At 48.1% G+C, this 24,434-nt stretch overlaps 1 protein-coding gene across 1 annotated transcript; it reads left to right on the top strand.

Moving 5' to 3' along the window:
• Nucleotides 1-14,134: 14,134 nt before the first annotated feature.
• NIFK (nucleolar protein interacting with the FHA domain of MKI67) lies at nt 14,135-22,316 on the top strand. The gene is made up of 7 exons (XM_059704715.1): nt 14,135-14,309; nt 14,977-15,120; nt 18,427-18,535; nt 19,510-19,721; nt 20,928-20,996; nt 21,115-21,186; nt 21,872-22,316. The coding sequence occupies exons 1-7, from the start codon at nt 14,205-14,207 to the stop codon at nt 22,055-22,057; spliced, it is 897 nt and encodes a 298-aa protein (XP_059560698.1). The 5' UTR covers nt 14,135-14,204; the 3' UTR covers nt 22,058-22,316.
• Nucleotides 22,317-24,434: the final 2,118 nt, after the last annotated feature.

The following is a 24,434-nucleotide window of genomic DNA, read 5'->3' as shown; positions in this document are numbered from 1 at the left end:
AGGGAAAACAGAAGCACAAAAATAACCAGAGGGAAAAAAAAAACAACAGGAAAGAAAAAGAAAAACAATCTCACAACAAGCATAAAAAACCCCAATATACTCAACAATCAAGCAAACATAACAAAGTGACAGAGAGAAGAAAAAAAAAATTTGGATAGTGAAGAAAGATAAGAGAGAGGTGTATATGGATTTAGAGCAGGGGATTGGAAATTAGATATATAAGTAGGGTGAAATTTAGACAGGGGTAAAAAGAAGGAATAGGGAAAATCTAAAGCAGGAATAGGGTAAGAGAAACAGGACAACAAAAGGGGAAAAGTGAGGAAGAGAGTTTTGGCATAAAGGTAAAGTTGGGGTAGAGAAAAATGATGCTAAAGGAACGATGAAAATAGAATACAGAACACTAATCCCAAAATAAAATAAAGAGAAAATAAAATGACACTTTAAAAAATGGTAGTAGTAATAATACTAGTTAAAAATAAAAGTGTAGCCGAAACCGGTTTGGCTCAGTGGACAGAGCGTCGGCTTGTGGACTGAAAGGTCCCAGGTTCGATTCCGGTCAAGGGCATGTACCTGGGTTGCGGGCACATCCCCAGTAGGAGATGTGCAGGAGGCAGCTGATCGATGTTTCTCTCTCATCGATGTTTCTAACTCTCTATCTCTCTCCCTTTCTCTCTGTAAAAAATCAATAAAATATATATTTTTTTAAAAAGTGTAGTAATTAAAAAGGTAAAATCAGGTGATGAAAAAAGAAAATAAATAGTTTCTTAATTAAAAGGTGAAAAAAGAATTAAAAATAAAAATAAAAATGTACAGTAGTGAAGGTGCTTCAGGTCCTCTACTCTTCTTTCTGGGACACCTTAGTCCTGCCAGGTATTCAGGAGAGTGTTGAATTTCCCTGCGATACACTGTTTCTCCGTGTTGTAAACCACAGTCCTGATTTTAAAGCAGGTCCTATTTGTTTCCCAGACTGCCTTTATTTGTGTTTACAGAAGAGTCAGTTTGTGGATCAGCTCCTGGGTGGCGGTGTTTCTGGATTGACCTCTGAGGCTATAAGTCCTCTCTATCCAGCAGTTGGGTTTATTTTCCCTATTGCACTTAAAACTGGTCTGGGAGAGTCGACTGTCCTAGAATCTGTTCTTTAGTCGTTACTCCCGCTCTGTTTCCCAGGTTCCACAAAAACAACTTTCCCCTGCAGTCTCTGCGAATGACCCCACCTGGGCAATCCCATGTACTGGGTTTAATAATCAAATGCAAAGATTTAATGGAAAGAGAGAGAACAAGAGCCTGAGAAGTTGCGCGAATTCAGAACCCCCCACCTTTCAGCTCTGTGTGCAATCCCTTCCACGCACCCTCTCTTCCCCAGTGCTAAGCAGCCAGCACACTGGCAAAATCCAAGGCTGCTTTTTTGCACCCCGTCCAGCTATAGGCTTATTTTTAGCATTCCCTTCTGCCAGCAGCCCGGGAGCCCTTCCACACTCACGGATCACACTGGCCCCAACGGCTGCGGACTTTGTGGGGCTCAGATTTCCCCGCACGCCGCGTTCCTCTCTCCAATCTGAATTGCAAACCGCACCTTTAGGGGAAGTCTGGCCTTTCCGTGGGGAGAAGCAGGGCTCCTCTAAGTTCACGTAGTCGCGCTGCTTGGGGTCCGTTGTTTCCGGGTTAGCAGCCAATCTCTGGATGCCCTGGATGCCGGGTCTTTGACTTTATACGCTCCCAATAACAGCCACTCAAGATGGCACGTTCTCCACGGCTGAGCCGGAGCTCTGGGAGAGATTTCAGCCGCAATCTCCAACCGTTCCCTTTCTCCAGGAGTCCTCTGTCTTTTCCGGCTGCAAACTGTCTCCCAGCTGAATATCTTCTGCTTATTAGGGCTCTATGTTACCCGTTTCAGCTGCTCACCCTTATCTGCTCCTGGACAAGGCACGGGACACGTCCGTCTATACCTCCGCCATTTTCTTCCTCCCCTCTTTTTTCTTTTCTCTTCTCTTCTCATCTCGTCTCGTCTCGTCTCTTCTCTTCTTTTCTTTACTTCCTGTCTAGAGACCTTTATCATCTTTCTTTTAAGGTAGGCCTGATGGAAACAAATTCTCAGTTTTCTCTCATCTGAAATGTCTTAATTTCCCCTTAATTCCAATGGGTATAGATTTCTGTGTTTATAGTTCTTTTTATTCCAGGCTTTAAAAAGCATTGGGCCACTTCTTTCTTGCTTCATGGTTTCTGATTAGAAGTCTTCTGTCGTTCTAATAATTTTCCCTCTATAGGTGAAGTATCATTTTTTCCTCTGGCTGCAAGATTTTTTTCTTTGTCTTTAATTTTCAGGAGTTTAATTATAATGTGCCTTTTCTTTTTAGTTTATTCTATTTGGGATTTGCTCACCTTTTAAAACTGCAAGTTTATGTCTCTTGACAAATTTTAGGAGTTTTTGGACATTATTCCTTTAAGTACTTTTCCAGGCCTGCCTTCTTGCATCTCTCCATCTGGGACTTCAATGACAATAATGTTAGATATTTTGTTATAATCCTACAATTCCCTGGAGCTTTGCTCATTTTTTATAGTCTGTTTTATCTCTGTTTTTTGAATTTGTAACTTTTATTTTTCATTTCACTGATTCTTACCTCTCTTTTCTCCATTCTGCCCAACTTTTCATTTTGTATATTACATTTTTAATTCTAAAATTTCTATGTGGTTCCTTTTATATTTTTTATTTTATCACTAAAACTGTCTATTTTTTTAAAAATATATTTTATTGATTTTTTACAGAGAGGAAGGGAGAGAGATAGAGAGCCAGAAACATCAATGAGAGAGAAACATCGATCAGCTGCCTCCTGCACATCTCCAACTGGGGATATGCCCGCAACCCAGGCACATGCCCCCGACCGGAACCGAACCCGGGACCTCTCAGTCCGCAGGCCAACGCTCTATCCACTGAGCCAAACTGGTTTCAGCTAAAACTTTCTATTTCTTTGCTGAGACTATTTCTTTCATTCATTTCAATTATGTTCGTAGTTTCTCATTGAAGATTTTTTAGCATGGTTGCTCTAAATCTTTATCAGATAATTATCATGTTATCTTGCTCTTGGCATCTATTGGTTTATCTTTTTATTCAGTTGAAATCTTCCTGGTTCTCGGAAGGACAGGTAATGTTTTCTTGAAACCTGAACATTTTTTAATATGTTATGAGACTCTGGATTTTATTTCAACCTTCAGTTTTCCTGGCTTCCTTTGACACTGCCCCGGCAGGGACAGGGGGACACTGCCTTGTTACTGACAGATGGGGTAGAAGAGCAGGGCCCCCACTAGGCCTCCTTTGACCCCCCAGGTAGGAGCTCTTCATTATGGCTGAATGAGAGTGAAAGTCCAGTGTCCCCACAGAGAGGGGTTTGACTGATCTTGGCTGGGCTGGGCAGGAAGTCTGTGCTTGGTGTCAGCTGAAACGGGCTAGAATAAACTGGACAACTTTGCTGTGCTTTGCAGGGCTTGCTTGTGTGACTCAGGCTCAGCTAGTGTTAGGCTGATGTAGGCTTGGCCAGCTGGTGTCTGGCTGTGTCCCACTTCTCTTCCTCCTTCAGGGAACAGCAGGAAAGCCCGACAGTGGATTCCCATAGCAATTGCAGAGACAGAAGCAAGCCACTAGAGAGCACTTACAGTATCCTTATCCAGGGCGGATATATGTCACAAGACCCCAAGTGGATGCCGGAAACAGTGGATAATACCAAACCCTATATATACACGCTTTTTTCTATACATATTTGCCCATGATAAAGCTTAATTTCTAAATTAGGCACAGTAAGAGATTAACAATCTATACTAATAAAAGGGCAATATGCTAATTAGACCAGACATCCATCCAGACGTCCTTTCAGACAAAGCCACAGTGGCAGGGGCCGAGGCAGAGGCAGTTAGGGGCGATCAGGCCAGCAGGCAGAGGTGGTTAGGGGTGATCAGGCAGGCAGGCAGAGGTGGTTAGGGGTGATCAGGCAGGCAGGCAGAGGCAGTTAGGGGCAATCAGGCAGGCAGGGGAGCCTTTAGGGGCATCAGGAAGGCAGGCAGAGTGGTTAAGGCGATCAGGCAGGCAGGCTGGTGAGCAGTTAGGAGCCAGTGGTCCAGGATTGTGAGAGGGGAGAGGAATGCCCACTGCCAGTTTAGGCCCGGGCCTAAACTGGCAGTCCGACATCCCCCAAGGGGTCCTGGATTAGAGAGGATGCAGGCCGGGCTAAGGAACCCCCATTCCCGTGCATGGATTTTGTGCACCAGGCCTCTAGTAACTAATAAAATGGAACAATTATGACAATATACTGTAATAAAAGTGAATGTGGTCTTTCTTTAAAACTACCTTATTGTACTGGTCTCTCTCCCCCTCCTCTTCTTCCTCCTCCTCTTCCTGCTGCTCGTCCTTGTGATTATATGAGATGATAAAATGCCAAACTTGGTCCTGAATCTGTATACCCATCCCCTACTTGCAGTAAATGTCTTGGTGCCACTCATTTCGAGGCTCCCTTGCTGAAGTGTTCCTATAGGTTCAGTGCTTTCTGGTGCAACTCTTTGCCATCAGTTGGAACATGTTTTCTGTTCATGTCCTCCACATACAGAATGTAATGCCTTTTCCATCTTAACTAAGCATTGACCATGCACTTATCATGCTACAATTTTTACAGTTTGAGGTACAAGAGCAAAACCAGCACAAATTTCTTTTTTCTTCTTCCCAATTTCACAGACTTGTTCTTAGCAACCTCAGCACATGATATTTTTTCTTTCCTTATAATTTGATAACTTTCACCTTTTCATTTAAAAGAAGCACTTTATGGCTTCTCTTGGCATATCCAAATTGCCAGCTTCACTACTATACTTAAGTGATTATATAATTACTCAACCAGAAGCTCAGTAAAATTATAATTCTTAATATTGTGTTTTGCTCTAACTGGTTTGGCTCAGTTGATGGAACACTGGCCTGCGTGACCAAAGGGTCCCAGGTTCAATTCCGGTCAAGGGCTTGTACCTCAGCTGCAGGCTCCTCCCCGGCCTGGGCCATGGTAAGGGCTTGTGTAGGAGGCAACCAATTAAGTGGGTTTCTCTCACATCGATGTTTCTCTTTGTCTTCCCCTCTCTCTCCACTCTCTCTAAAAATCAATGGAAAAAATAACCCCAGGTGAGGATTAAAAATAAAAAAGATTGTGTTTTAGCAATGCAGTTTATTTTGAAGTGCATTTCCTGAGTCATTGCTTCCTTTCCCTCCATTTTCAGACAGTGGAAGGGTTGGATTCCAATTGTTGCTATTTACCAAGTCCCCGTAATTGGAACGGCAGTGGGAGTTGCACGTGAGCAATCTTGTCACTGCGGACATTTGGAACTCAAATCCATTTCTACAGACCAAGAGCTGACTTACTCCAGTGGTAGCACAGCATGTTTGCCAAATAACGTTTCTCTAAGCCCTGATTGCTCTCACTGTGCTTAGGTGAAATCCAAGCCCCTTCCCTGGTCCCCAGGGTCCTGCCTGGACCCGGCCCCTCCGCCTCTGCTCTCTGCACTCCAGCCCCCAGGCCCACCCACTCCTCCTGCTCTGCCCACACTGGTCCTTTAGCCTGCAGCGCTCCCCCCACTCGGAGCCTCACTCTTCCTTGACCCCATTCAAACTATTGCTCCTGCTCCTCTTTCATCCCAGGTTTCAACTTGTCATTAATGGCACTTCTTTCAACATACAGTCATACAATTTTTGGTGTCGACTGTGCACATTCATCCCACAGCTCCATTTTTTCATTTTCTGTATCCAGTGTTTTGGGGGCAGAGAATTGGGGGTGCTTAAGGTATTTGGAGGGACAATTCTTTCTTGATGATGATGTTTAGCAAACAACCTCCAAATCTCAGTGCTCACAACAAGCTCTGATATCCACTCCTGGGCTGGCCCGGCTGGGCTGAGCCAGGCTCAGATCTGCTCCCTTCTCTCACATCGGGAGCTCGTCCAAGGGCCCAGGCAGAGGGCGCAATGGCTGCCTGAGTACATTCTTCTCACGATGGATGACACCAGAGAGTGAGAAGAACAGAGGATTCTTCTTAGCACCTCCATTTAGAAATGGCACAGTCTCACCTGCCCACATTCCCCTGGTCAAAGCAAATCGCAGGACCTGAAGTCAGTGGGTCAGGAGCTTGGCTCCACCTGCGGGAAAGCACAGCAGAGGGGTGAAGAAAGAATAAACAGTGGGCAAATAATAGGATGAAAACACTGGACTGTCCCACTCAGGGCAGGATGCTCAGTACCTATAAAAGGTGGGTGCTAAATTTTCACACATCAAGTCAGTGTGAAAACCCCATATGTCCACAACCTTTCCAAATGCTCCCAAGGGGGCTAAGTCACCCCCTCCCCACCCCACTGTGAACCCCTCTCAATGCGTGGTGAATGAATCAACTCTGCCAAATCGCCTTCCAGTATAGTTGTAACAATTTGCACACTGTTTTAATGTGTAAATATCATCCTATATAATAAAAGCCTAATATGCTAAGTGTCCGACCGTTCAACCAGTCGCTATGATGCACACTGACCACCAGGGGGCAGGTGCTACAACCAGTAGGTTAGCTTGCTGCTGGGGTCCGGCCGATTGAAACTGGGCGAGATGGGTTGGACACGCCCTGAAGCCCTCCCGTGGTCCTTCCCCAACCCCAATTGTGCACCAGTGGGGTCCCTTGACCTGGCCTGCACCCCCTCGCAATCCAGGACCCCTCAGAGGATGTCAGAGAACCAGTTTCAGCCTAATTCCCGCAGGCCAGGCCGAGGGACCCCACCGGTGCACGAATCCGTGTACCAGGCCTCTAATATATATATATATTTTTTTTTAATTGATTTTATAGAGAGGAAGTGAGAGAGATAGACATATCAAAGATGAGAGAGAATCACTGATAGGCTGCCTCCTGCACACCCCACACTGGGGGTCAAGCCCACAATCCAGGCATGTGCCCTGACCGGGAATCGAACCATGACTTCCTGGCTCCTAGGTCAATGCTCAACCACTGAGTCATGCCAGTTGGGCTGTGTCAATGTCTTTTAAGCACTAGAATCTGATCAGGCAGTAAGGGAATCACACTTAACTTTTCAATGTGTTTGAGTGATTTTTCTTATGTATACTAAAATTTCTTTTGGGTATTGTTTCCTGGACATCTTTTTATTAAAGCTTTTATCTTTCTCTTATTCATTTCTAATAACCTTTGTCACTTGAAAATAGTTTCTCATCTTTTATAAAATATTAAAATAATTTTTGAAGTGCGGACATTATCCATGATTTTATTTGCCAAATGAACATGCCATTTTTATTAGCCCAGTAGGTCCCTTGTCAGTAAACTCTTTGGGCTGCTTCCAATTCCATCCATCATAAGTAGCATTGTGATAGAAGCCTCTGTAAGCCGTCATCAGGACTTAGATCACTTCTTTTGATGGGTTCTGCTTTTTGGGGGGACGGGCCGTGGTGGGGGACAAAATGTTATGCTCTTATTAACACAAATACAATGTGCACACAGCGTCTATTCATTTCCTTTGCTGTGCAGTCTGGCATTGGGATTGCTGACTCTCGTGGCCAGCTGGGCTGCTCTTTGCGCAGTGGCTCTGCGGCTCTGCGGAGATGTGGACCATAGCGGGACAGTAAGATCTGTTGCGCGCCAGCAGCCTTCGAGCTCCTTGGCGTTGCAGACCAGGAACTTCCAAAAGCCGCTAGGCAGCATGAGCTTTGTGTTCATGTTGCTCCCGTCACCAACGCTGGGCGTCGAGATCTAACCTTGAACCTTCCATGTACCCTATTGTCAGTGGCTCTAGGTTTCCGCCAGTTATGCTGAATTGTGACATAGCAGACTGACTGGTTTCCAGTGAACTTCTTGGTCCTCTTTTCTATGATCCTGTGCTCCATGAGGGGTCTGAGGGCAGCACGGTGCCAAGTAGGAGATTCTGCCACCTACACTGAGGAATGATAGGTTGTGTTTTTAAAGTTCTTGACATATTTTGCCAAATCACTCTCCATAGAGATAAAACTGATTTCTACGGCCCTTCCCACCAGTTCCACCGGCACTCTTCCCAGTGTGCATGTGAGCACTGCAGACATTCTGGGCTAATTTAAGGGTGAAATTATGCCTCGTTTAACAGCACAGAAGGTTATGTAGTGGGTGATGCACTTCGGCAGGGTTCCTTGAAGGGCAAGAGGGAGTGGAGACAGAAGACTGGCTGGGAGGCGTGGCCTGGAGCCTGAGAACAGGAGAAAGGAGTTAGAACATCAGAGTGAAGAGGGAGAGAAAGAATAGTCTCATTGGTACCCGCGGGATCTTAACTATGAGGCGATAGAGTGACCGCATGGAAAGGCCAGTGTCACTGAGAGGAGTTTATTACTCGCGGCTCCCAGGAGGACGGCACGCACGCCCTGCAGGGCACATGGCCTGGCCAGGAAGCAGAGGCAGGAGCTGGGAGGCCAGGCAGGGCTTCACTGGGGCTGGCATGGGGTAGGCAAGGCCGGGCAGGACCTGGCTTAGGACGGGCCAGTTTGAATGACTTTTGTAGCTTTGGACCATAGGTGTGGTCTCCGGTTGCCTGGTACCTGGCCCTGGAGTGATCTGGAGCAGGGGGACAGTGGTTGGTGTGTGAGAGTTAGACAAAGAGGAGGCGTGTGAAAGATATGGCAGGCGGGGCCTGTGCTACCTCTGAGAATTGGCTAGCCCTGAAAGGACAGCCTCTCCCAGCCAGACAGCTTCTGAAGGTGTCAAAACATTATGAAATAAAGAAAACACCTGACTAATCCAGGCTGGGAAGAGGGCATCACGCCGTGGACTGCAGCCCCTGCCAGGCCCACGGCACCATGACCCATACTCCACGGCAGGAAAGGATCACGAGGTGGAGGAGGGGATTGGCGAGTCAGCCCGAGGCCTTTAGAGGGAGTCTGGACCTTTGGGCACGCCCGCAATCCCCTCCCCCTATCTGCACCCCCTGGGGTAGTCACCCCGCTTCACCCACGTCACTACCGACAAAGAGGCTGGGTTGGCCAGCTGTGTTCAGCTTGCAGGTGACACTTATTGGGGTGGCGCTGATGACAGAGGCTTTCTCCCCTCTCCCTGGAAGTCTCCCTCTCAGGCCCGTCCCCACAAGCCGGTGCAGGCTGACTCCGACAGCGTGGCCCCTCTCGGTGGCACATGTGGATGACTCCACAGAGACCCGGCAGAGTGGTGGGAAGGGAGAACAGAGGAGGGGAAGGTGGGCAGGGTGAGCAGGCCCCTCCCGGCGCCCACCCTGCGTCCCTGCCCCTGCCAGCCCTCAGGCTCACCCCACAGAGTCCTCTCCTCCTGGGGCCCAGCTCCTGCACGCGTGGCACACCCTGTCTCGCCTACCGCCCACCCCACCTCCTATCCCAGCCACCAGTCCTCGCATCTTGGCCCCCAGCAGGTGCTCCATCATAGGCGGTGATGGTGGTGCCACAGAACGACAGGCCATTGTTCTGTCCCCACAGAGGCATGGTGCCGGAGGCTAGTGGGAGGCAGGGAAGAGAGAGGCCCACAGTGAGCACACTCATCAGTCCACTCGGGGGCGTGGAAGCGCCTGCAGGCACTTTGGTTATTTCGATGACTGGGGTTGAGTGCTGGGGGACGGGGTAGTGTGCGCGGGACAGCCCAGCTGGGTGAAGGCCTGCTCCACCCAAGGCTCAGGTGGTCTCCCAGCAAAACAGAAAGAAGGGAGTGAGGGGAGGAAGGACAGAAGGAAAGACGGGAGGAGGACGAGGAAAGGAAAAGGAAGGACGAACACACGTGGCACGGCTGGTCCCCTGGGATGAGGAAGGCCGCTGCTGGTCTATCTATAGCCTCTTGCTGCTGCCACAGGACAGCGCCGTCTCACCAGACGCTTCCTCGGAGATGGAGGGCCTCCCCCGGGACATGGCGGGGGCTGGGCAGGGGGTGTGACAGGTTTCTGGATGTTCTGACCAGGATGCCAGACAATTCCTGTGACCACCTGCCCAGGTGACCCTCAGGCCCTGGGTGGCAGAGGCACCAGAATGAGACCTTGCTCTGCGGGCCAGAGCACACATCACTGGACTTCCTGGCGGTCACTGTTCACTGAGGGTGACCAGGGCTGGGAAGGGTAAAAATGAAAGCAGGCCAGGGCTGGGCTGAGTGAGGATGGGGGGCTAGACTCTCTGCCCCCATTAAGTGCTGGCTTCTATGGTCTAGTGAAGGGCCAAGGCGAGGGTGCCTGGCACTCCTGGTGAGCACCCACACTCCTCAGCGCCAGCCCTGACACGGCCAGGCAGGCACCGCACAGGCTGACCAGTCAATGCGGCCGTGTTGGTCTCCTCGGGCTGCCAATACAAGATACCAACACTTGACAAGCCAAAAACAGGAACGGGGTGCAGGGGAGAAGGTGGAACTGTTACAGGATTCCAGAGCAGGAGGAATAGGGAAACTGAGGCAAGAAAGTTAAAGCAAGGCCAAACACTGTGAGCATTTTGCAGCCAGCTTGTAATTCCCCAGCCAAGGCCACAGCAAATGGTTAAAAACCTCCCTAATGAGAGAAGGCAGAAAGGGAAGGGAAAGGGGGAAAGGAAAAAAGGGCAGGCTTACTCCTTAAGCAGAGGAGCCAGCGGCCTCAGGCTGGGCGAGATAAAGTTGCCCGGTGCTTCTCATGAATTCTGGGAAGGCCACCACAGAGTAAAAAGGGCCCTGGAGGATTAATCTGCTCCAAGATAGTCAGCAGAGCAATGTTGAGACCTGTAGACAGGAGGGCACATAACGCCTCAGACCCCCACCCAAGGCGCTCTCAGATTAGCTGAGAGCCCTCTGTGCTCCATAAGCCAGATACATAGGTTGCTTGCTTTGCTTTTTCAATAAAGCTTTAATAAATTGGCTTTTCACAACGCAGTCAAGGTGTCTCATATAAATTCATTTATAGGAGAAGACAAGGATCAAGGCTGGGCACAGCCCTCTCCCCTGACTCAGGGGGCTGTCCTGTCCAGTAACACCTCTCTGGTGAGAGTTGCCTAAAACAGAATTAGGAGGGACAATGTCAACAGTGACCCCCTTGGGAATTTCTCACCTGAGACAGTTCTGAGCTGGGGGAGAGGAGATATTTGACATCAGATTTTGAACACTTGGAAAATGCTCCTATTTGCTGATATCTAATTGCTGATGTCCCCCAGATTTCATCCAGGGGAGAGAGAAACGAGCTCATGAAAAGGAGTCCTGAGAGAGAATACCATAGTTCTCTGCGTGCACGCTCCTGACCATCCAACCTGTTCATGAAAACACAGTTGTAAGGAAACATTTAATAGAAAGAGCTGATCCAGCTACAGAGTCATAGAAGGCTGGCCCTGAGGGGTGAGGGTCGAGCTGAGGGAGACTGGGGTGACGGAGGCAAAGCAGGCCTGGTGTTGTGCCCAGATTTCAAAGTTCCCAAGACCTCCAGGGAGCCAGTCAGTCCGATGCAAAAGCAAAGAGTCATTTATTATGCAAGCCGGCTTGCGCTCCCCGTTCACCAGACCCACCGACACAGCGGAAAGTCCAGTGGCCGAGAGAGAGAGGCCTGATGGGACAGGGGGTTTTATAGGGGGGTGGAGTGAGGGTAGGAGAGGGGACTGTGGGCCCCGCTGATTGGCCAGGCGTGAGTCGGGTCATCTCTATGGCGCGCACGTCCCTTGATTGTCATTGGTTAGTTTAAAGAAATCCTGGGCGTGGCCAGCAGGGGCCTGGGCTTCCGGGAAGAAGGCACTCTCCTGAGCACATGGCGGCCGCCCCAAAAATGGAGGACCCAGGGCAAGATGGAGGGCGCAGTCCTAGCCCCTCCCCCCCCCCCCCCCCCCCCCGGGCGAGCTGAGCCCGGGCTCCAGGGGCCAGTCCGGTGGCTGGGGGTCCAGTAGATCGACCAGTTCCAGCCCAGGCAGGAAGTCCACGTCCTCCGTCTCGTTCCCGGGGGCGTCGGCGATCGCCTCCTCCTCCATCTCCTCGGGAGAGGGCACGCGCCCCGCCGCCGCTGCTGCCGCCGCGTGGGTCCAGTCCGGGGGCGGCGGGCGGGTGGCAGCCTACGCCGGGCTCCCGCCGTGGGCTGGGGAGTCGGTGCCCGAGGCCGCCAGCAGCGTGGTCAGGCCCCGAGAGGACTCGCCCTTTCACCTGGGAGGCAGGAATTTTAGGGGAGCATAGGCAGGTTTAGGGAGTTTTTAGAATTGGGGTCCATGGAAAAACACAGGGCTGCTGACTGGGAGAAGGTACATTTCCATAACACAAGGAAGCCAGGTGCAGTTACATTTCCACAAGACAAGGGAGCAGCAACAGTTGCATTTACATACGACAAGGGAACTGGGAGTAGCCAACAGGTCTATATTTACCAAATAAAGAAGGAGGAAGAAAGCCCAGAAAGAAAAGAACAATGAGGGAGGAGGGCCTCAGGAGTGACTATAGTAACTAATTCCAACGGGAATAGTGACCAATCAGAGCAATATCAGGACACAGGAACTGCAGCCTTTATAAACCCTGGAAACAGGAAGTCGGTGGGACCCTTTTCCCCTTCCCCACGTGGGAGTCTATTCTGTGGGACTCTTTCTCCCTCCCCACGTGGGAGTCTGTACTTGTTCTTCAATAAATCTTTACCTTTGCTATATGTACTACCCTCTGTCCGTGGATTCATTCTTCGTCTCCAGCAGACAAAGGATCCGGGTTCCAGTCCAAAAATTCCGTTTCAAATGGAAGCAGGTTGGCCCTCATTAGGGGGGACATATAATCTAATAGATAGAGCACCTATTTTATATCTTAGAACACATATATTTATGTGAATAGGGGGTTAAGTTTTTCTTAACGTTTCCTTTTCAAGGCCCATGCGAAGCGATTGGGGAGGTGACTCAGCTGTGAATCCAGCAAACAACCGATAAGCATGGTCAGGCCGCATGGTCAGGCCGACCGACCCATCAGGAGCCAAAACATCATCTCATCCCTGATGACTAATTACACTAGCAGGCTCTGCGGACCCCCAGGCCTGCACATAGCTGCATTCCTCACCCCAGGCCCGTCCCCTTTAGAATCCTGTCCCCTGAATCTTGCTGGGAGGCAGGATTTGATGCTTGTAAGCGCCCTGTCTTCTTGGTTGGCTAGCCTTCTCAATAAACGCCTAATATGATTCAACCCTGCCTTTGCTATTGGACACAGCGACTGGCGGCCGGAGCCCAACCTGGGGGCTTCCCGGGAACACTCACTGCACAGCCCCTCTCGTGCCACTCTACCTGCAGACTCACCCCACTCTTCCTGCACCTGCAGGTGGGCACCAGCCAAACCTGGCTCTCGCCGGCTCCGGAACACCTGCTGCCTCCATCCATCCCCCAGACCAGCTCTGCTTGGCTATTCCTGTGGCCTCCCTCTCCCTGCTTCCTCCGCAACCCACTCTCCTTTCCTATTTGAAAGGGATGCCCAGCCACAGCCTTGCTTAAAACCCTCACACCTACTTCCATTTACAACAACCCTCAGGCTTTCGACTTTGGCACGCAGAGCTCTAGAGCTCCCGTCGCCCCCGGCTCCGCTCCTCACGCCGGGAGCTGCAGCCACGCTGGACGGTTCCTTCTGTCCAGCCCTAAGGGCGCTGCACGTGCTGTCCTCCTGCCGGCATACGGGCTTCCAGGTCTGTCCTCCGGCTCCTTGCAGCCTTCAGGTCGCAGTTCAAATGCCACCTCCGTCGGGAGGCCCTCTGATCACCCAGTCCGCCTCGTCCCCGTGGGACTCCTTCATCTCTCCAGAGCACCAATCCCGCCCTCAGACGTCCTTTAGCCAGCCCTCCCCCGAGTCTGGAAGCTCCCTAAAGGGAAGCAGCACAGGGACACACAGTAAGGGCTCACCGACAAGTCAGTGACAAAGGAAAAAGAACTAAAGTATGGGTAGCAAGACCTCAAGGTCACGGGTATTGTTTTGGAATTGATTTTTTAAACATCCCACCTGCCCTCTCTTCGCTCCCCGCCCCAACCCTCCTCCCCGCTGCGATATTGGCAGGCCGCACAGTAGGCGCGAACGCATCACCATCTACCATAAGCAGATGGCAGGTATGAGAGCGAGGCCAAGTGGCGCCTCACCAGCAGGGGGCGCCCGCCCCCGTGCTCCGCCCCCGTTCCTTGCGGCGCCGCGCACGTCGGCCGCCTCCACTTCCGCTTGGGCGGGGCTACGGGCTCTGGGACTTCCGGCGCTGCCGCGTGGAGCTCCGCGGCTCGGACGCTGTCGGCATGGCGGTCTTCGCGGGCCCGGCGCAGCCGCTCCTGTCGCTGAACCCGCAGGAGGACGACAAGTTTCACAAGGAGGTGGCTCAGGCCCGCCGGCGCGCAACGAAGGTGAGCGCCTCCGCGACGCGCGGGCCCGCGGAGCCCGGGTCGGTCCCGGCCTCGCCCTCCTCTGGCCTCCGCCGCCTCCCGGGTCTCCCAGGGCGGCCCCACCCCACGGGCTTGGGGGCCGAGGCGGGAGGTGGAGCTGGCGGGGACAGCATGGCGAGGCATGCAGCGGGTTCGTGGGCGCGGGGACGGGGGCTCTAGAGGACGGTACCTGCCGGCTTCACTCGCTGACGGGGCCCGGCGTCAGGTTGCATTCGCCATGGCTTCCAGCTGGAGACACCCGTTTGGAGTTGACCCGGGGGAGGTGTCGGCGGCGTGAAGGCTCGCCGTGGCCCGGGAATGGGCGGTTGGCGGGTTCGACTCAAGGCGACCTGCATGCGAAGTGGAGGCTGTGTCGGTGGAGGTCCCCGCCGGGTGGTGTGGAATAGCGTTAGAGACCCACCCGCGCAGCCATGGGTCCACGACAGAGGTTGAGCGCCCCCATCGCGGGGGTGGCGGGCGGCGCGGCCGGGCCTCGGGGGAGGCAGGCGCCGCACAGCCGAGCCTCAGCTCTGCTGCTCCGCGGGCGGAGAGGCTCGCAGTCCCGATGGACGGAGAGCTAGGGTTCTCCAAGTTTCGTTGCAATGTGATTTTTTTTTTTAAAGTATTATTCTGGTTTTTATGTCTTCAGAAACAGAAGCAAGAAAAAGAAAAACTCACTCCAGGAGTCATTTATGTGGGCCACCTGCCTCCAGCACTGTATGAAACCCAGATCCGAGCGTATTTCTCCCAGTTTGGCACTGTGACGAGATTCAAGCTGTCCAGAAGTAAAAGGGTAAGGTTTTCCTACTGAAGTAGGCGATTTTATTTTTCAAAAGCGCGTCGTCGTGGACAGTGTCGAGGGCGTGCTCACACGGTATTCTTACCGTCTTCGCTCCAGAAGGGGGTCATGGGCGAGGTTTAGAGCCTGAGTGGTTGCCCCAGGGCCTCTAGCAGCTGTGGGCAAACTACGGCCCGCGGGCCAGATCCGGCCTTTTGAAATGAATAAAACTAAAAAAAAAAAAAAAAAGACCGTACCCTTTTATGTAATGATGTTTACTTTGAATTTATATTAGTTCACACAAACACTCCATCCATGCTTTTGTTCCGGCCCTCCGGTCCAGTTTAAGAACCCATTGTGGCCCTCGAGTCAAAAAGTTTGCCCACCCCTAATTACATGGACAGTTTGGGTAAAGGGATCGCGGTGTCCTGCAGCTACTCAGTCAGCTGCACAGGGACGTCAGTTTGAGGAGCAGTTCGCGCCTCTTGTGTTGGCCTGGGTGTAGCACCCTGTGACAGCAGAGGTGTGTACGTGGACCGTGAAGAACAGGGACACGGGCCAGGCCACGTGTGTGCACGGCCTGGCCTCCACGGGTTGCTGGCTGTATGGCCTTGGACACAGAATGTAACCTGTCCATGCTTTAGTTTTCTCATTTGCAAAATATGAGTGAAATAGCACCATCGCCCTAGGAGTATCTCATTACAGATTAGACGAGGTAGGGGATGTGAGGTTCTTGGGACAACGCCTGCTACAGAAAGCTGTGTGTGTGTGTGTGTGTGTGTGTCATTGTTATGTCATCCCTACCTTCTAATTTAAAAAGGTTTATGTGGTTTGTTTCAGGAATAGAGTGTGCTGACTTCTCCTATAAAACTTACAATGTTCCCAGCAGCTTCACCCAAGAGTGAGATATTATAAAACCTACGGTTCAGTGGGAAGCTAGGTAAACTTGAGTGTGTTCAAGCAGAGGAACATAGCAGTGACACTGAATGTAGTAGTTACGTGGATAAAGCTCAAAATAGGTTGTTGAATGAATATATTTTTTCATTCTCTGTTTATTTTTTTACCACACACATACACTTATATTGTTGTAACCATAGAGACCTCTCATTGTTGGGATCTTTATTTTTCTTGATGCAGTTTCTTCACATTTTCCCACTTGAGTTATAACAGATCAAAGTTAGTTTTATATTTGGTACATGAGTGGATACGGTATGCATCCATCTTCCGCTAGTTGTTCTAAAGTTACAGGTATTAAGTTTTGTCAAAGCAACATCTCAACATTAAAGGGGATTTCAAACTTAAAATGCCCTGGTATTTCTCTAATCCTAACCAAAGTAACACATTTTCTCTGTATGCCCCCTCTCCCCCCCCCCCCCCCGCCCCCCATTTGTCTATTTATAATGGTAATGGTTGCTTATTTTGTGGGTGAGCTATTTCAAACGTCCTGAAATCTACCAGAGAATGATTTAGAGACTTGAGGTAGCTACCATTTTCCTTTATCAAATATCAACTTGCTTCAGGCCTTTGTTTTTTTCAAATGTATTTTATTGATTTTTTACAGAGAGGGGGGAAAGGGATAGAGAGTTAGAAACATTGATGAGAGAGAAACATCGATCAGCCGCCTCCTGCACACCCCCTACTGGGGATGTGCCTGCAACCCAGGTACATGCCCTTGACCGGAATCGAACCTGGGACCCTTGAGTCCGCAGGCCGACGCTCTATCCACTGAGCCAGACCGGCCAGGGCCAGGCCTCTGTTTTTTTTAGAAATAGATTTTAGGTAGGTTTAAGGTCCCTTTCGTGCCCTTCCCCAGTCCTCTGCACCTGCTCCCGTGCCCAGGAAATTACTGTTCACGAAATCCGTTTTTCATTACTGTATGTGTTTTGGAAATCTGTACTACAGATTGTATAGTAGTATTCTCTTTCTGCACTTTTATTTATTCATTCAGTCTATTTTGAGCTTTATCCATGTAACTACTACACTCACTGTCATTGCTGTGTTCCACTGCTTGAACACACTCAAGTTTATCTAGCTTCCCGTTGAACATTAGGTTTTTATAATATTTCACTCTTGGGTGAAGCTGCTGGGAACATTATAAGTTTTATAGGAGAAGTCAGCACACATATATATGTATGAACACATAACTGAAATAAAAGTTCTATGAGACACTACTTAACCGTTCTGTTCAGTTGTTTAACATGACCTTTCTGACCTAAATTGATTGTGTTGAGTGTCATTATGGGTTTATTAGCCATTAGAATTCCCTCATCTGTGAACTGCCTATTCTTTTTTCTTTTTTTAAAATTTTTTTTCTTTATTGATTAAGGTATTACATGTGTGTCCTTATTGCCCCGTTGCCTTCCCTCCCCCCCACTCATGCCCTTCACCCCCCTGTTGTCTGTGTCCATTGGTTAGGCTCATATGCATGCATCCAAGTCCTTTGGTTGATCTCTCCCTCTTACCCCCACCCTGAACTGCCTATTCTTATCTTTTGCCCTTACTGTCTTTTTCAAAAACTTTTTTCTGCCTTTTTTGAGGATCATTTGTAAATATTTTTCGGTACTGTAAGATAATCATTGTTTCCCCCAGAATTGTATTTTGAAAATGTTCAAGTCTACAGAGAAGTGGGAAGAACAATAATGTAATGAACATCTCTTCCCTCTCCTGGATTCACCCGTAATAAACACCCTGACACATTAGCTGTATGTCTCCATAGCTATAAACACACATACTTCGTTTTCCTGAACCTTAGAAGGAAGTAGCAGTCATAAAGACCTGAAATACTTCATCGTAAATCTACTGGGAATCCGGACACGATATAGTAGTCTAGCACAGCGGTCGCCAACCGGTGGTCCGTGAGGTCCGACAGGTTGGCGACCGCTGGTCTAGCGTGGACTTGCCGTCGTCACATATTCCCAGTAGTCCCAGAAGTCTTTAGCTACCAGTTTCCTTACCTGACCTGGGATCAGTCACGATTCCTGCATTGCATTTGGTTGGTGTGACTCTTCAGCCTGTGTAGGGTAGTCTCCTTGCCCTTTTGTACTTTGTTTTTCTTAACATTGGCTATTTTGAAGAGTTCAAACTGTTAATTCCAACTGTGGTTATGGACTTATCTGTGTGATCAGATCCCAGGAATACCCCGAGGTCAGTGGCATGTTCAGCCTTTTTGGGATCTTTCCTTTTCCCACAACAGTTTCCACATTGTATGCCATGATGTTATGTGCTAATGGGGCTGATGTGATTATTTAAATTAATGGCATTTTAGCAGTTCAGTGATGTATTAGAGTTTAATTGTTTTTGTGGCGGATTTTTTAATTGCAGACTGGAAATAGCAAAGGTTATGCCTTTGTGGAATTTGAATCTGAAGATGTTGCCAAGATAGTTGCTGAAACAATGAACAACTACCTTTTTGGTGAAAGGCTCTTGAAGTGTAAGTGCACTTGTCTTCCCTTGGGCCTGGTTACCTGCTGTTGATGGGTGGCTGTGGTGTGAAGGACAGATTGCTCAGCTACTCGGACATCCCACATCATTTCTGGAGGATCCCCTTAAGGATGGTGCAAGATCAGTTCTAATTAGAATTTTAAAATCTAAACCAGACTGAGCTGTGTTTGTGCCGAGATGGAATTGGGGAGTGATTTTAGGAGCAGATAGGAAGAGCGACTAACCCACCTTAAAGGGCTGTGGAAGGCTTCCCTGAGGAAGTATTTAGATTAAAATCTGAAGTTTAAAGAGGAGTGAGCCAGGTTCAGGGGAGGGGATGAAGATTGAGATCCTGGCCGAGCGGACAGCAAATGCAAAGCTAGAGGTGACTAGCAGTATCTGCCTATGAGGGACTGAGGAGAAGAGCAAGAGATGAGGGAGAAGATGAGGGGAGGCCAGGTCTTTGAATCCTTATAAATCCGGGAGTTCGATAAGTGTCCTGAGGACAGTCGGAGACCATTAATGGGTTCTAGATAGGGTAACAGTGAAGGGGGGAGTCACAGTTCAGACGGTGCAGCTCTTCTACCAGAGAAACCATGACAGCACCAGACTAGAAGTTCACCTACAGAAACCGGCACCGCCGGCTTGACATCCCAGCGCAGCCCTGTCTGGGTCCCAGGGCCCTTCAGAGGCAGAGTTACGTTTCTGGGTGCGGGGGGTGGGCATCCAGGTACCCAAGTCAGGCACATCTTATCAGGCAGCTGATGAGGCTGCCCAGGAGGCATCTCTCCGGCCTCTCTTCATTTTGGTTCCTCCTGCCGTGACAGTCCCAGCAGCCTTGCTGACGGCATGGGTTCATTCACAGAAATGAAGGAGAGGAAGGGTTGAGGTGAGCCAAAAGGTGTCAGAGGACTGCACATGTGGATCCATGCTATGCTGTGCCCCTCCCACTCGGTTGAAAACTTGTTTCTTTTTTGCATATAGGTCATTTTATGCCACCTGAGAAAGTACATGCGGAACTTTTTAGAGAGTGGCATCTTCCGTTTAAGAACCCGTCTTTCCCAGCAGTGAAACGGTATAATCAGAACCGGACCCTTCTTGAAAAGCTGCGGATGGAGGAGCGATTTAGAAAGAAAGAAAAATTACTCAGGAAGAGACTAGCTAAGAAGGGGATTAATTATGATTTTCCTTCATTGGTAAATATTTCTTCAGAAAATATATATTTTGTGTTTTTCTTCTTGGAGGTGGGCTTTGTATCTCAGTAGCTGTAACATGATTATGGTTTTCTCTATAAAGTATCTAGCTCAGTGCTGACCACATACTAGGGTTTGACTAAATTTTTGAGGCACTGCATTGTAAGTTCTTCCTAAAGTGTGTCAGACCAGATCCAATGATCGACATTGTATAGAAAAGGAAATTTCAGAAAGGGATGAGGTTTTTCATGATCTGTTTTAAATTATTGAAGTTACACCACCCTTTAACCCAAACCATAATGCTTCTAGATTGCATTAAAAGTGTCCTTACCAGAATTAAATGAAGTTTGGTATTACATGGTATCGGTAAACATAAAGACTATAAATTGGCCACCCTTTTTATGCCATTCCAGTTAAAATTTTGGTTTTTGTTCTTTTAAATTGGAGATAAAGTGCATATCAGATTTCAGCAGCGTCATCTGTGAATTAAGTGAGCAGGGTTAGAATATAGCGAGCCTGCTGGCATGAAGCTGCGTCAGCACAGATGTCACTCAGTCCCCGTGCCCTTGCTCGCTGGTTCTCCCTCCGCTTTCCCGGGAGAGAGCTGTGCCTTCCACTACGAGACAAGTGCAGGCCACTCGGGTGGCTAGGATAGGTGACGATCTTATTTCTTCTCTAAATTCTGAGGTTGGTTTGGATCTTTCACAGACCCTTTCAGCTTATTTTCAAACAGCTAATTTGTTGGGAAGAGATGGATGGCATCTCTTCCTAAGTTTATTAGGTCTTTTAGCCTTATCCAGAAACTAGAAGACTGAGTACGCCCTTTGGCCCAGTTCCGATTGTTGATCCTTTGCCTAAATCCCAAACAGTCTTTAACAGCTTGTGTTTAAAAATCACTGTGTCCCCGGCAGCAGGCCCTGGTCCTCTTACGAACCATCTGGGAGCTGGTCCTCTAAAGCAGGACGCCAGGCCAGCTCCGGTCTCAGCCTCACTTCATCCCACAGCTCTGCCCGTCCCCCAACTCGGCCCCTCTTTACTGTTTGCCCTTTACTGGAGCTCACTCACTATGTTTGTGGATTTTGCTTTTTAAATTGAAATGCTTTCTCATTTAGGAAGGATCTGCTGATAACATGTGTAAGGATCTAACGGTAAGTTAAAAACGTAAATATGTGATACTGCCAGGTAATAACTTCTTTGTGTTTACTTAAGGTTTTACGTAGGAAAAAGAAGAAAAGCAACGCTTCAAACACCAACCTTCAGAAATCCACAAATGGACAGGTAAGATTTTTCTTTTATTGCATGCCAGGTGTTAGGGGAAGATAAGTGGGTAAATATATTCAAATTACTAAAACTGTTAAGTATACAAATTGATGACGTTTCTTAAACTTTATTGAAGGCTTTACCTAAGGAGGAAAAGGAGAAGGCTTCAGCCACCCCTGAAACTCCTGAGAATACTGTGGATAGCCAGGTAAAATTGTCGTTAGTATTTTGAGAATCAGGTAGTATAATTCAAAAGAGGAGAAACAGTTCCTGCTACTGACAGTTTGTTAAAATTTCACATTTAGCCCTAGCCGTTTTGGCTCAGTGGATAGAGCTGGGCCTGGGGACTAAAGGGTCCCCAGGTTCGATTCTGCTCAGGGGCACATGCCCAGGTTGTGGGCTTGATCCCCAGTAGGGGGAGTGCAGGAGGCAGCTGATCAATGATTCTCCTCATCATTGATGTTTCTATCTCTCTCTCCCTCCCCCTTTCTCTCTGTAATCAATAAAAATATTTAGAAAAATTTTTCTCACATTTAATTTGTGACTTCAGCAGATACTGTGAGTTTACAAGCAAAAGTTATCGTTGTGAGTTTACTATTGCACTTTGTACCTCTTAAGCAAAGTGAGTTAGGAGAGAGGAGGCCACTGTTTTTATAAATATAAGATCAAGGTTTTCTACCTCATACCCTATAATGGAGCATATTATATTACAATCGATTGTGACTTTTTTATACTAAGTTTGATAAGCACCTAAACTCGTTCCTGTGTGATTATGTCACTGAAAGATGGAAATAGGCCTGAAGTAACACTGCACAACTTGTAAAAATAGGAGGGAGGGGTAAAATAGTCCTCATATCTTCCCACATTTATGTATTATTTCTTGTTGAATTTAGGGCCCCACACCAGTTTGTACACCAACATTTTTGGATAAACGAAAATCTGAAGTGGCTGAAATGAATGATGATGAAGATAATGAAATAGTTTTCAAACAGCCCTTATCTGGCATAAAAGAACAAACACAAGAGACTGAAACACCTACACAGTCAAGGAAAAAAAGACGAAGAAACAGCAATCAGTGATTCTGAGTGTATTATGAATAATACTTCTTCTGGAAAATGTGATTTTATTATGAGGGCTGTGTATCAGAAGAAACACTGTTGGTTCCAGTCAGTAATAACAGGAATAACACCACCCAGCAGGAGCCAGGCCTGCTGCCTCTGCCCCGGTCTCCCAGCTTCTTCCCAGATTCATATTCATGTCTGCATAAAAGGGTCACCATTAACTGCAGGTTTAAATACTAAACTGCAGCGTTTGTTACATAAAGAAAATAAAACCTTGCTTTATTGTCTACATGGGTCTCTGTAGGCTGTGCACATTTCACCCATAAGGGGATTTTAGACTTCCGCATCCAGTGGTCAAAACTGGGCATTAGGTACAGTGAGAAGGCAATTCAAGTGTGTATACATGTGTATGTGGTCATTTTCCTAATGGTAAGTTAGTTTTTGGTAAGCTAGTATGGACTACTAACCACTAAAGTATCATCAGTGTGGAATTGTATTTCATGGCTTAAACAGTGACCAGCAAATAAACGTGTTTTATTTACAATTTATTTGTATGCAAGTGGGACTTGGGTCTCTTGAAGTAAAATAGTAGGTTTTCACCTCAAATATTTTTAATTTTCTAATGCCCTTGAAATATGCTTTTGTATTAGCTAATTCATGTTCATTGAAAGCTGCCTTCAAATATTTTTTATCCAGTATTTAGTAAATCTTTAAGTGATAGTGGGCTGAGATGGCAGCATTTGTGCTACAAGACTTAGTTGTGATGGAGACAATATGTGGTCCTCTCATTGCTGAGCGCACTACAGATGGCAGCGGCACAGTTTCATCTCGATGGCCTTCGTGTGCCCCATGTCTCAGTACCATGGGTTTTACGTATTTTGATTATCAGTACATACCTATCCAGTCTAAAAAATGTTCACGGTGGACTGGATTATTTTATCCATTCAGATGGCAGTGACACATCAGCTGTGCTAAAAGAACACAATATATATAGACATTATCAGACGAAGCATTCATCACAATATTCCCAACTCAAAAAGCAGAATTCACCATTTTAAATGGACTATCAGCACAATTTTGTTAATCCTCACCCAAGGATATCTTTCCATTGATTTTTAAAGTAACTGGAAAGGAGGGGGAGAGACGAGCATTAATGTGAACAAGACATGTCAGTTGGTTGCCTCCTGCATGTGCCCAAGTTACTTGCCTTTGACCAGAATCAAGGCCGGGACCCTTTGGTCCAAGGGCCAAAGTTCTATCCATTTAGCCAAACTGGCTAGGGCTCAGCAGTTTTTTTACCCCAAAGTTTATAAGGTGGTAATGTTTCCGTGTGGCTTATTAGGCAAGCAAGGAAAGCCCTTTACCAATGGTGAGGTAAATAGTGATTGCAGCGCCGTAACCGGTTTGGCTCAGTGGATAGAGCGTCGGCCTGCGGACTGAAGGGTCCCAGGTTCGATTCCGGTCAAGGGCATGTGCCTGGGTTGCGGGCGCATCCCCAGTGGGAGATGTGCAGAAGGCAGCTGATCGATGTTTCTCTCTCATCGATGTTTCTGACTCTCTATCTCCCTTCCTCTCTGTGAAAAATCAATAAAATATATTTTAAAAAAAAATAGTGATTGCAGCAGCTGAAGAAATGTGTCCAATAAAATCAACTTACAAAAAAATTTTTTATTGATTTCAGAGGAAGGGAGAAGATGGAGATAGAAATGTCGATGATAATCATTGATCGGCTGCCCCCGGCACACCCCTTAATGGGGATTGAGCCAGCAACCTGGGCATGCACCCTTGACTGGAATCAAACTTGGGACCCTTCAGTCTGTAGGCCAACACTCTATCCATAGAGCCAAACCAGTTAGGGCTAAAATGAACTTTATTTTTTTAAAAATATATTTTATTTTTTTACAGAGAGGAAGGGAGAGGGATAGAAAGAAACATTGATGAGAGAGAAACATCGATCAGCTGCCTCCTGCACACTCCCTACTGGGGATGTGCCCACAACCAAGGTACATGCCCTTGACCGGAATTGAACCTGGGACTCTGAGTCCGCAGGCCAACGCTCTATCCACTGAGACAAACCGGTTAGGGCATAAAATGAACTTTTTTTAAGACAGCCTTTATCCCTGGCCAGTGTGGCTCGATTGATTGAACTTGGACCTGTGAACCAGGCCAGTGTGGCTCGATTGGTTGAACTTTGACCATGAACCAGGAGGTCACGATTTGATTCCTGGTCATGGCACATGCCTGGGTTGTGAGCTTGATTCCCTGTAGGGGTCGTGCAGAAGGCATCCAATCAATGATTCTCATTGATGTTTCTCCCTCTGAAATCAATAAAAACTTTTTTTTTTTTTTTTAAGAAGACAGCCTTTAAACAAGAAAGTTGCTTGAAGAGTTGAAG

The sequence above is a fragment of the Myotis daubentonii genome, chromosome 7 (genome assembly GCF_963259705.1).
Source record: "Myotis daubentonii chromosome 7, mMyoDau2.1, whole genome shotgun sequence".
Lineage (NCBI taxonomy): Eukaryota > Metazoa > Chordata > Mammalia > Chiroptera > Vespertilionidae > Myotis > Myotis daubentonii.
The sequence above is the reverse complement of the archived record's forward strand: the minus strand, read 5'-3'. Positions and strand labels throughout refer to the sequence as shown.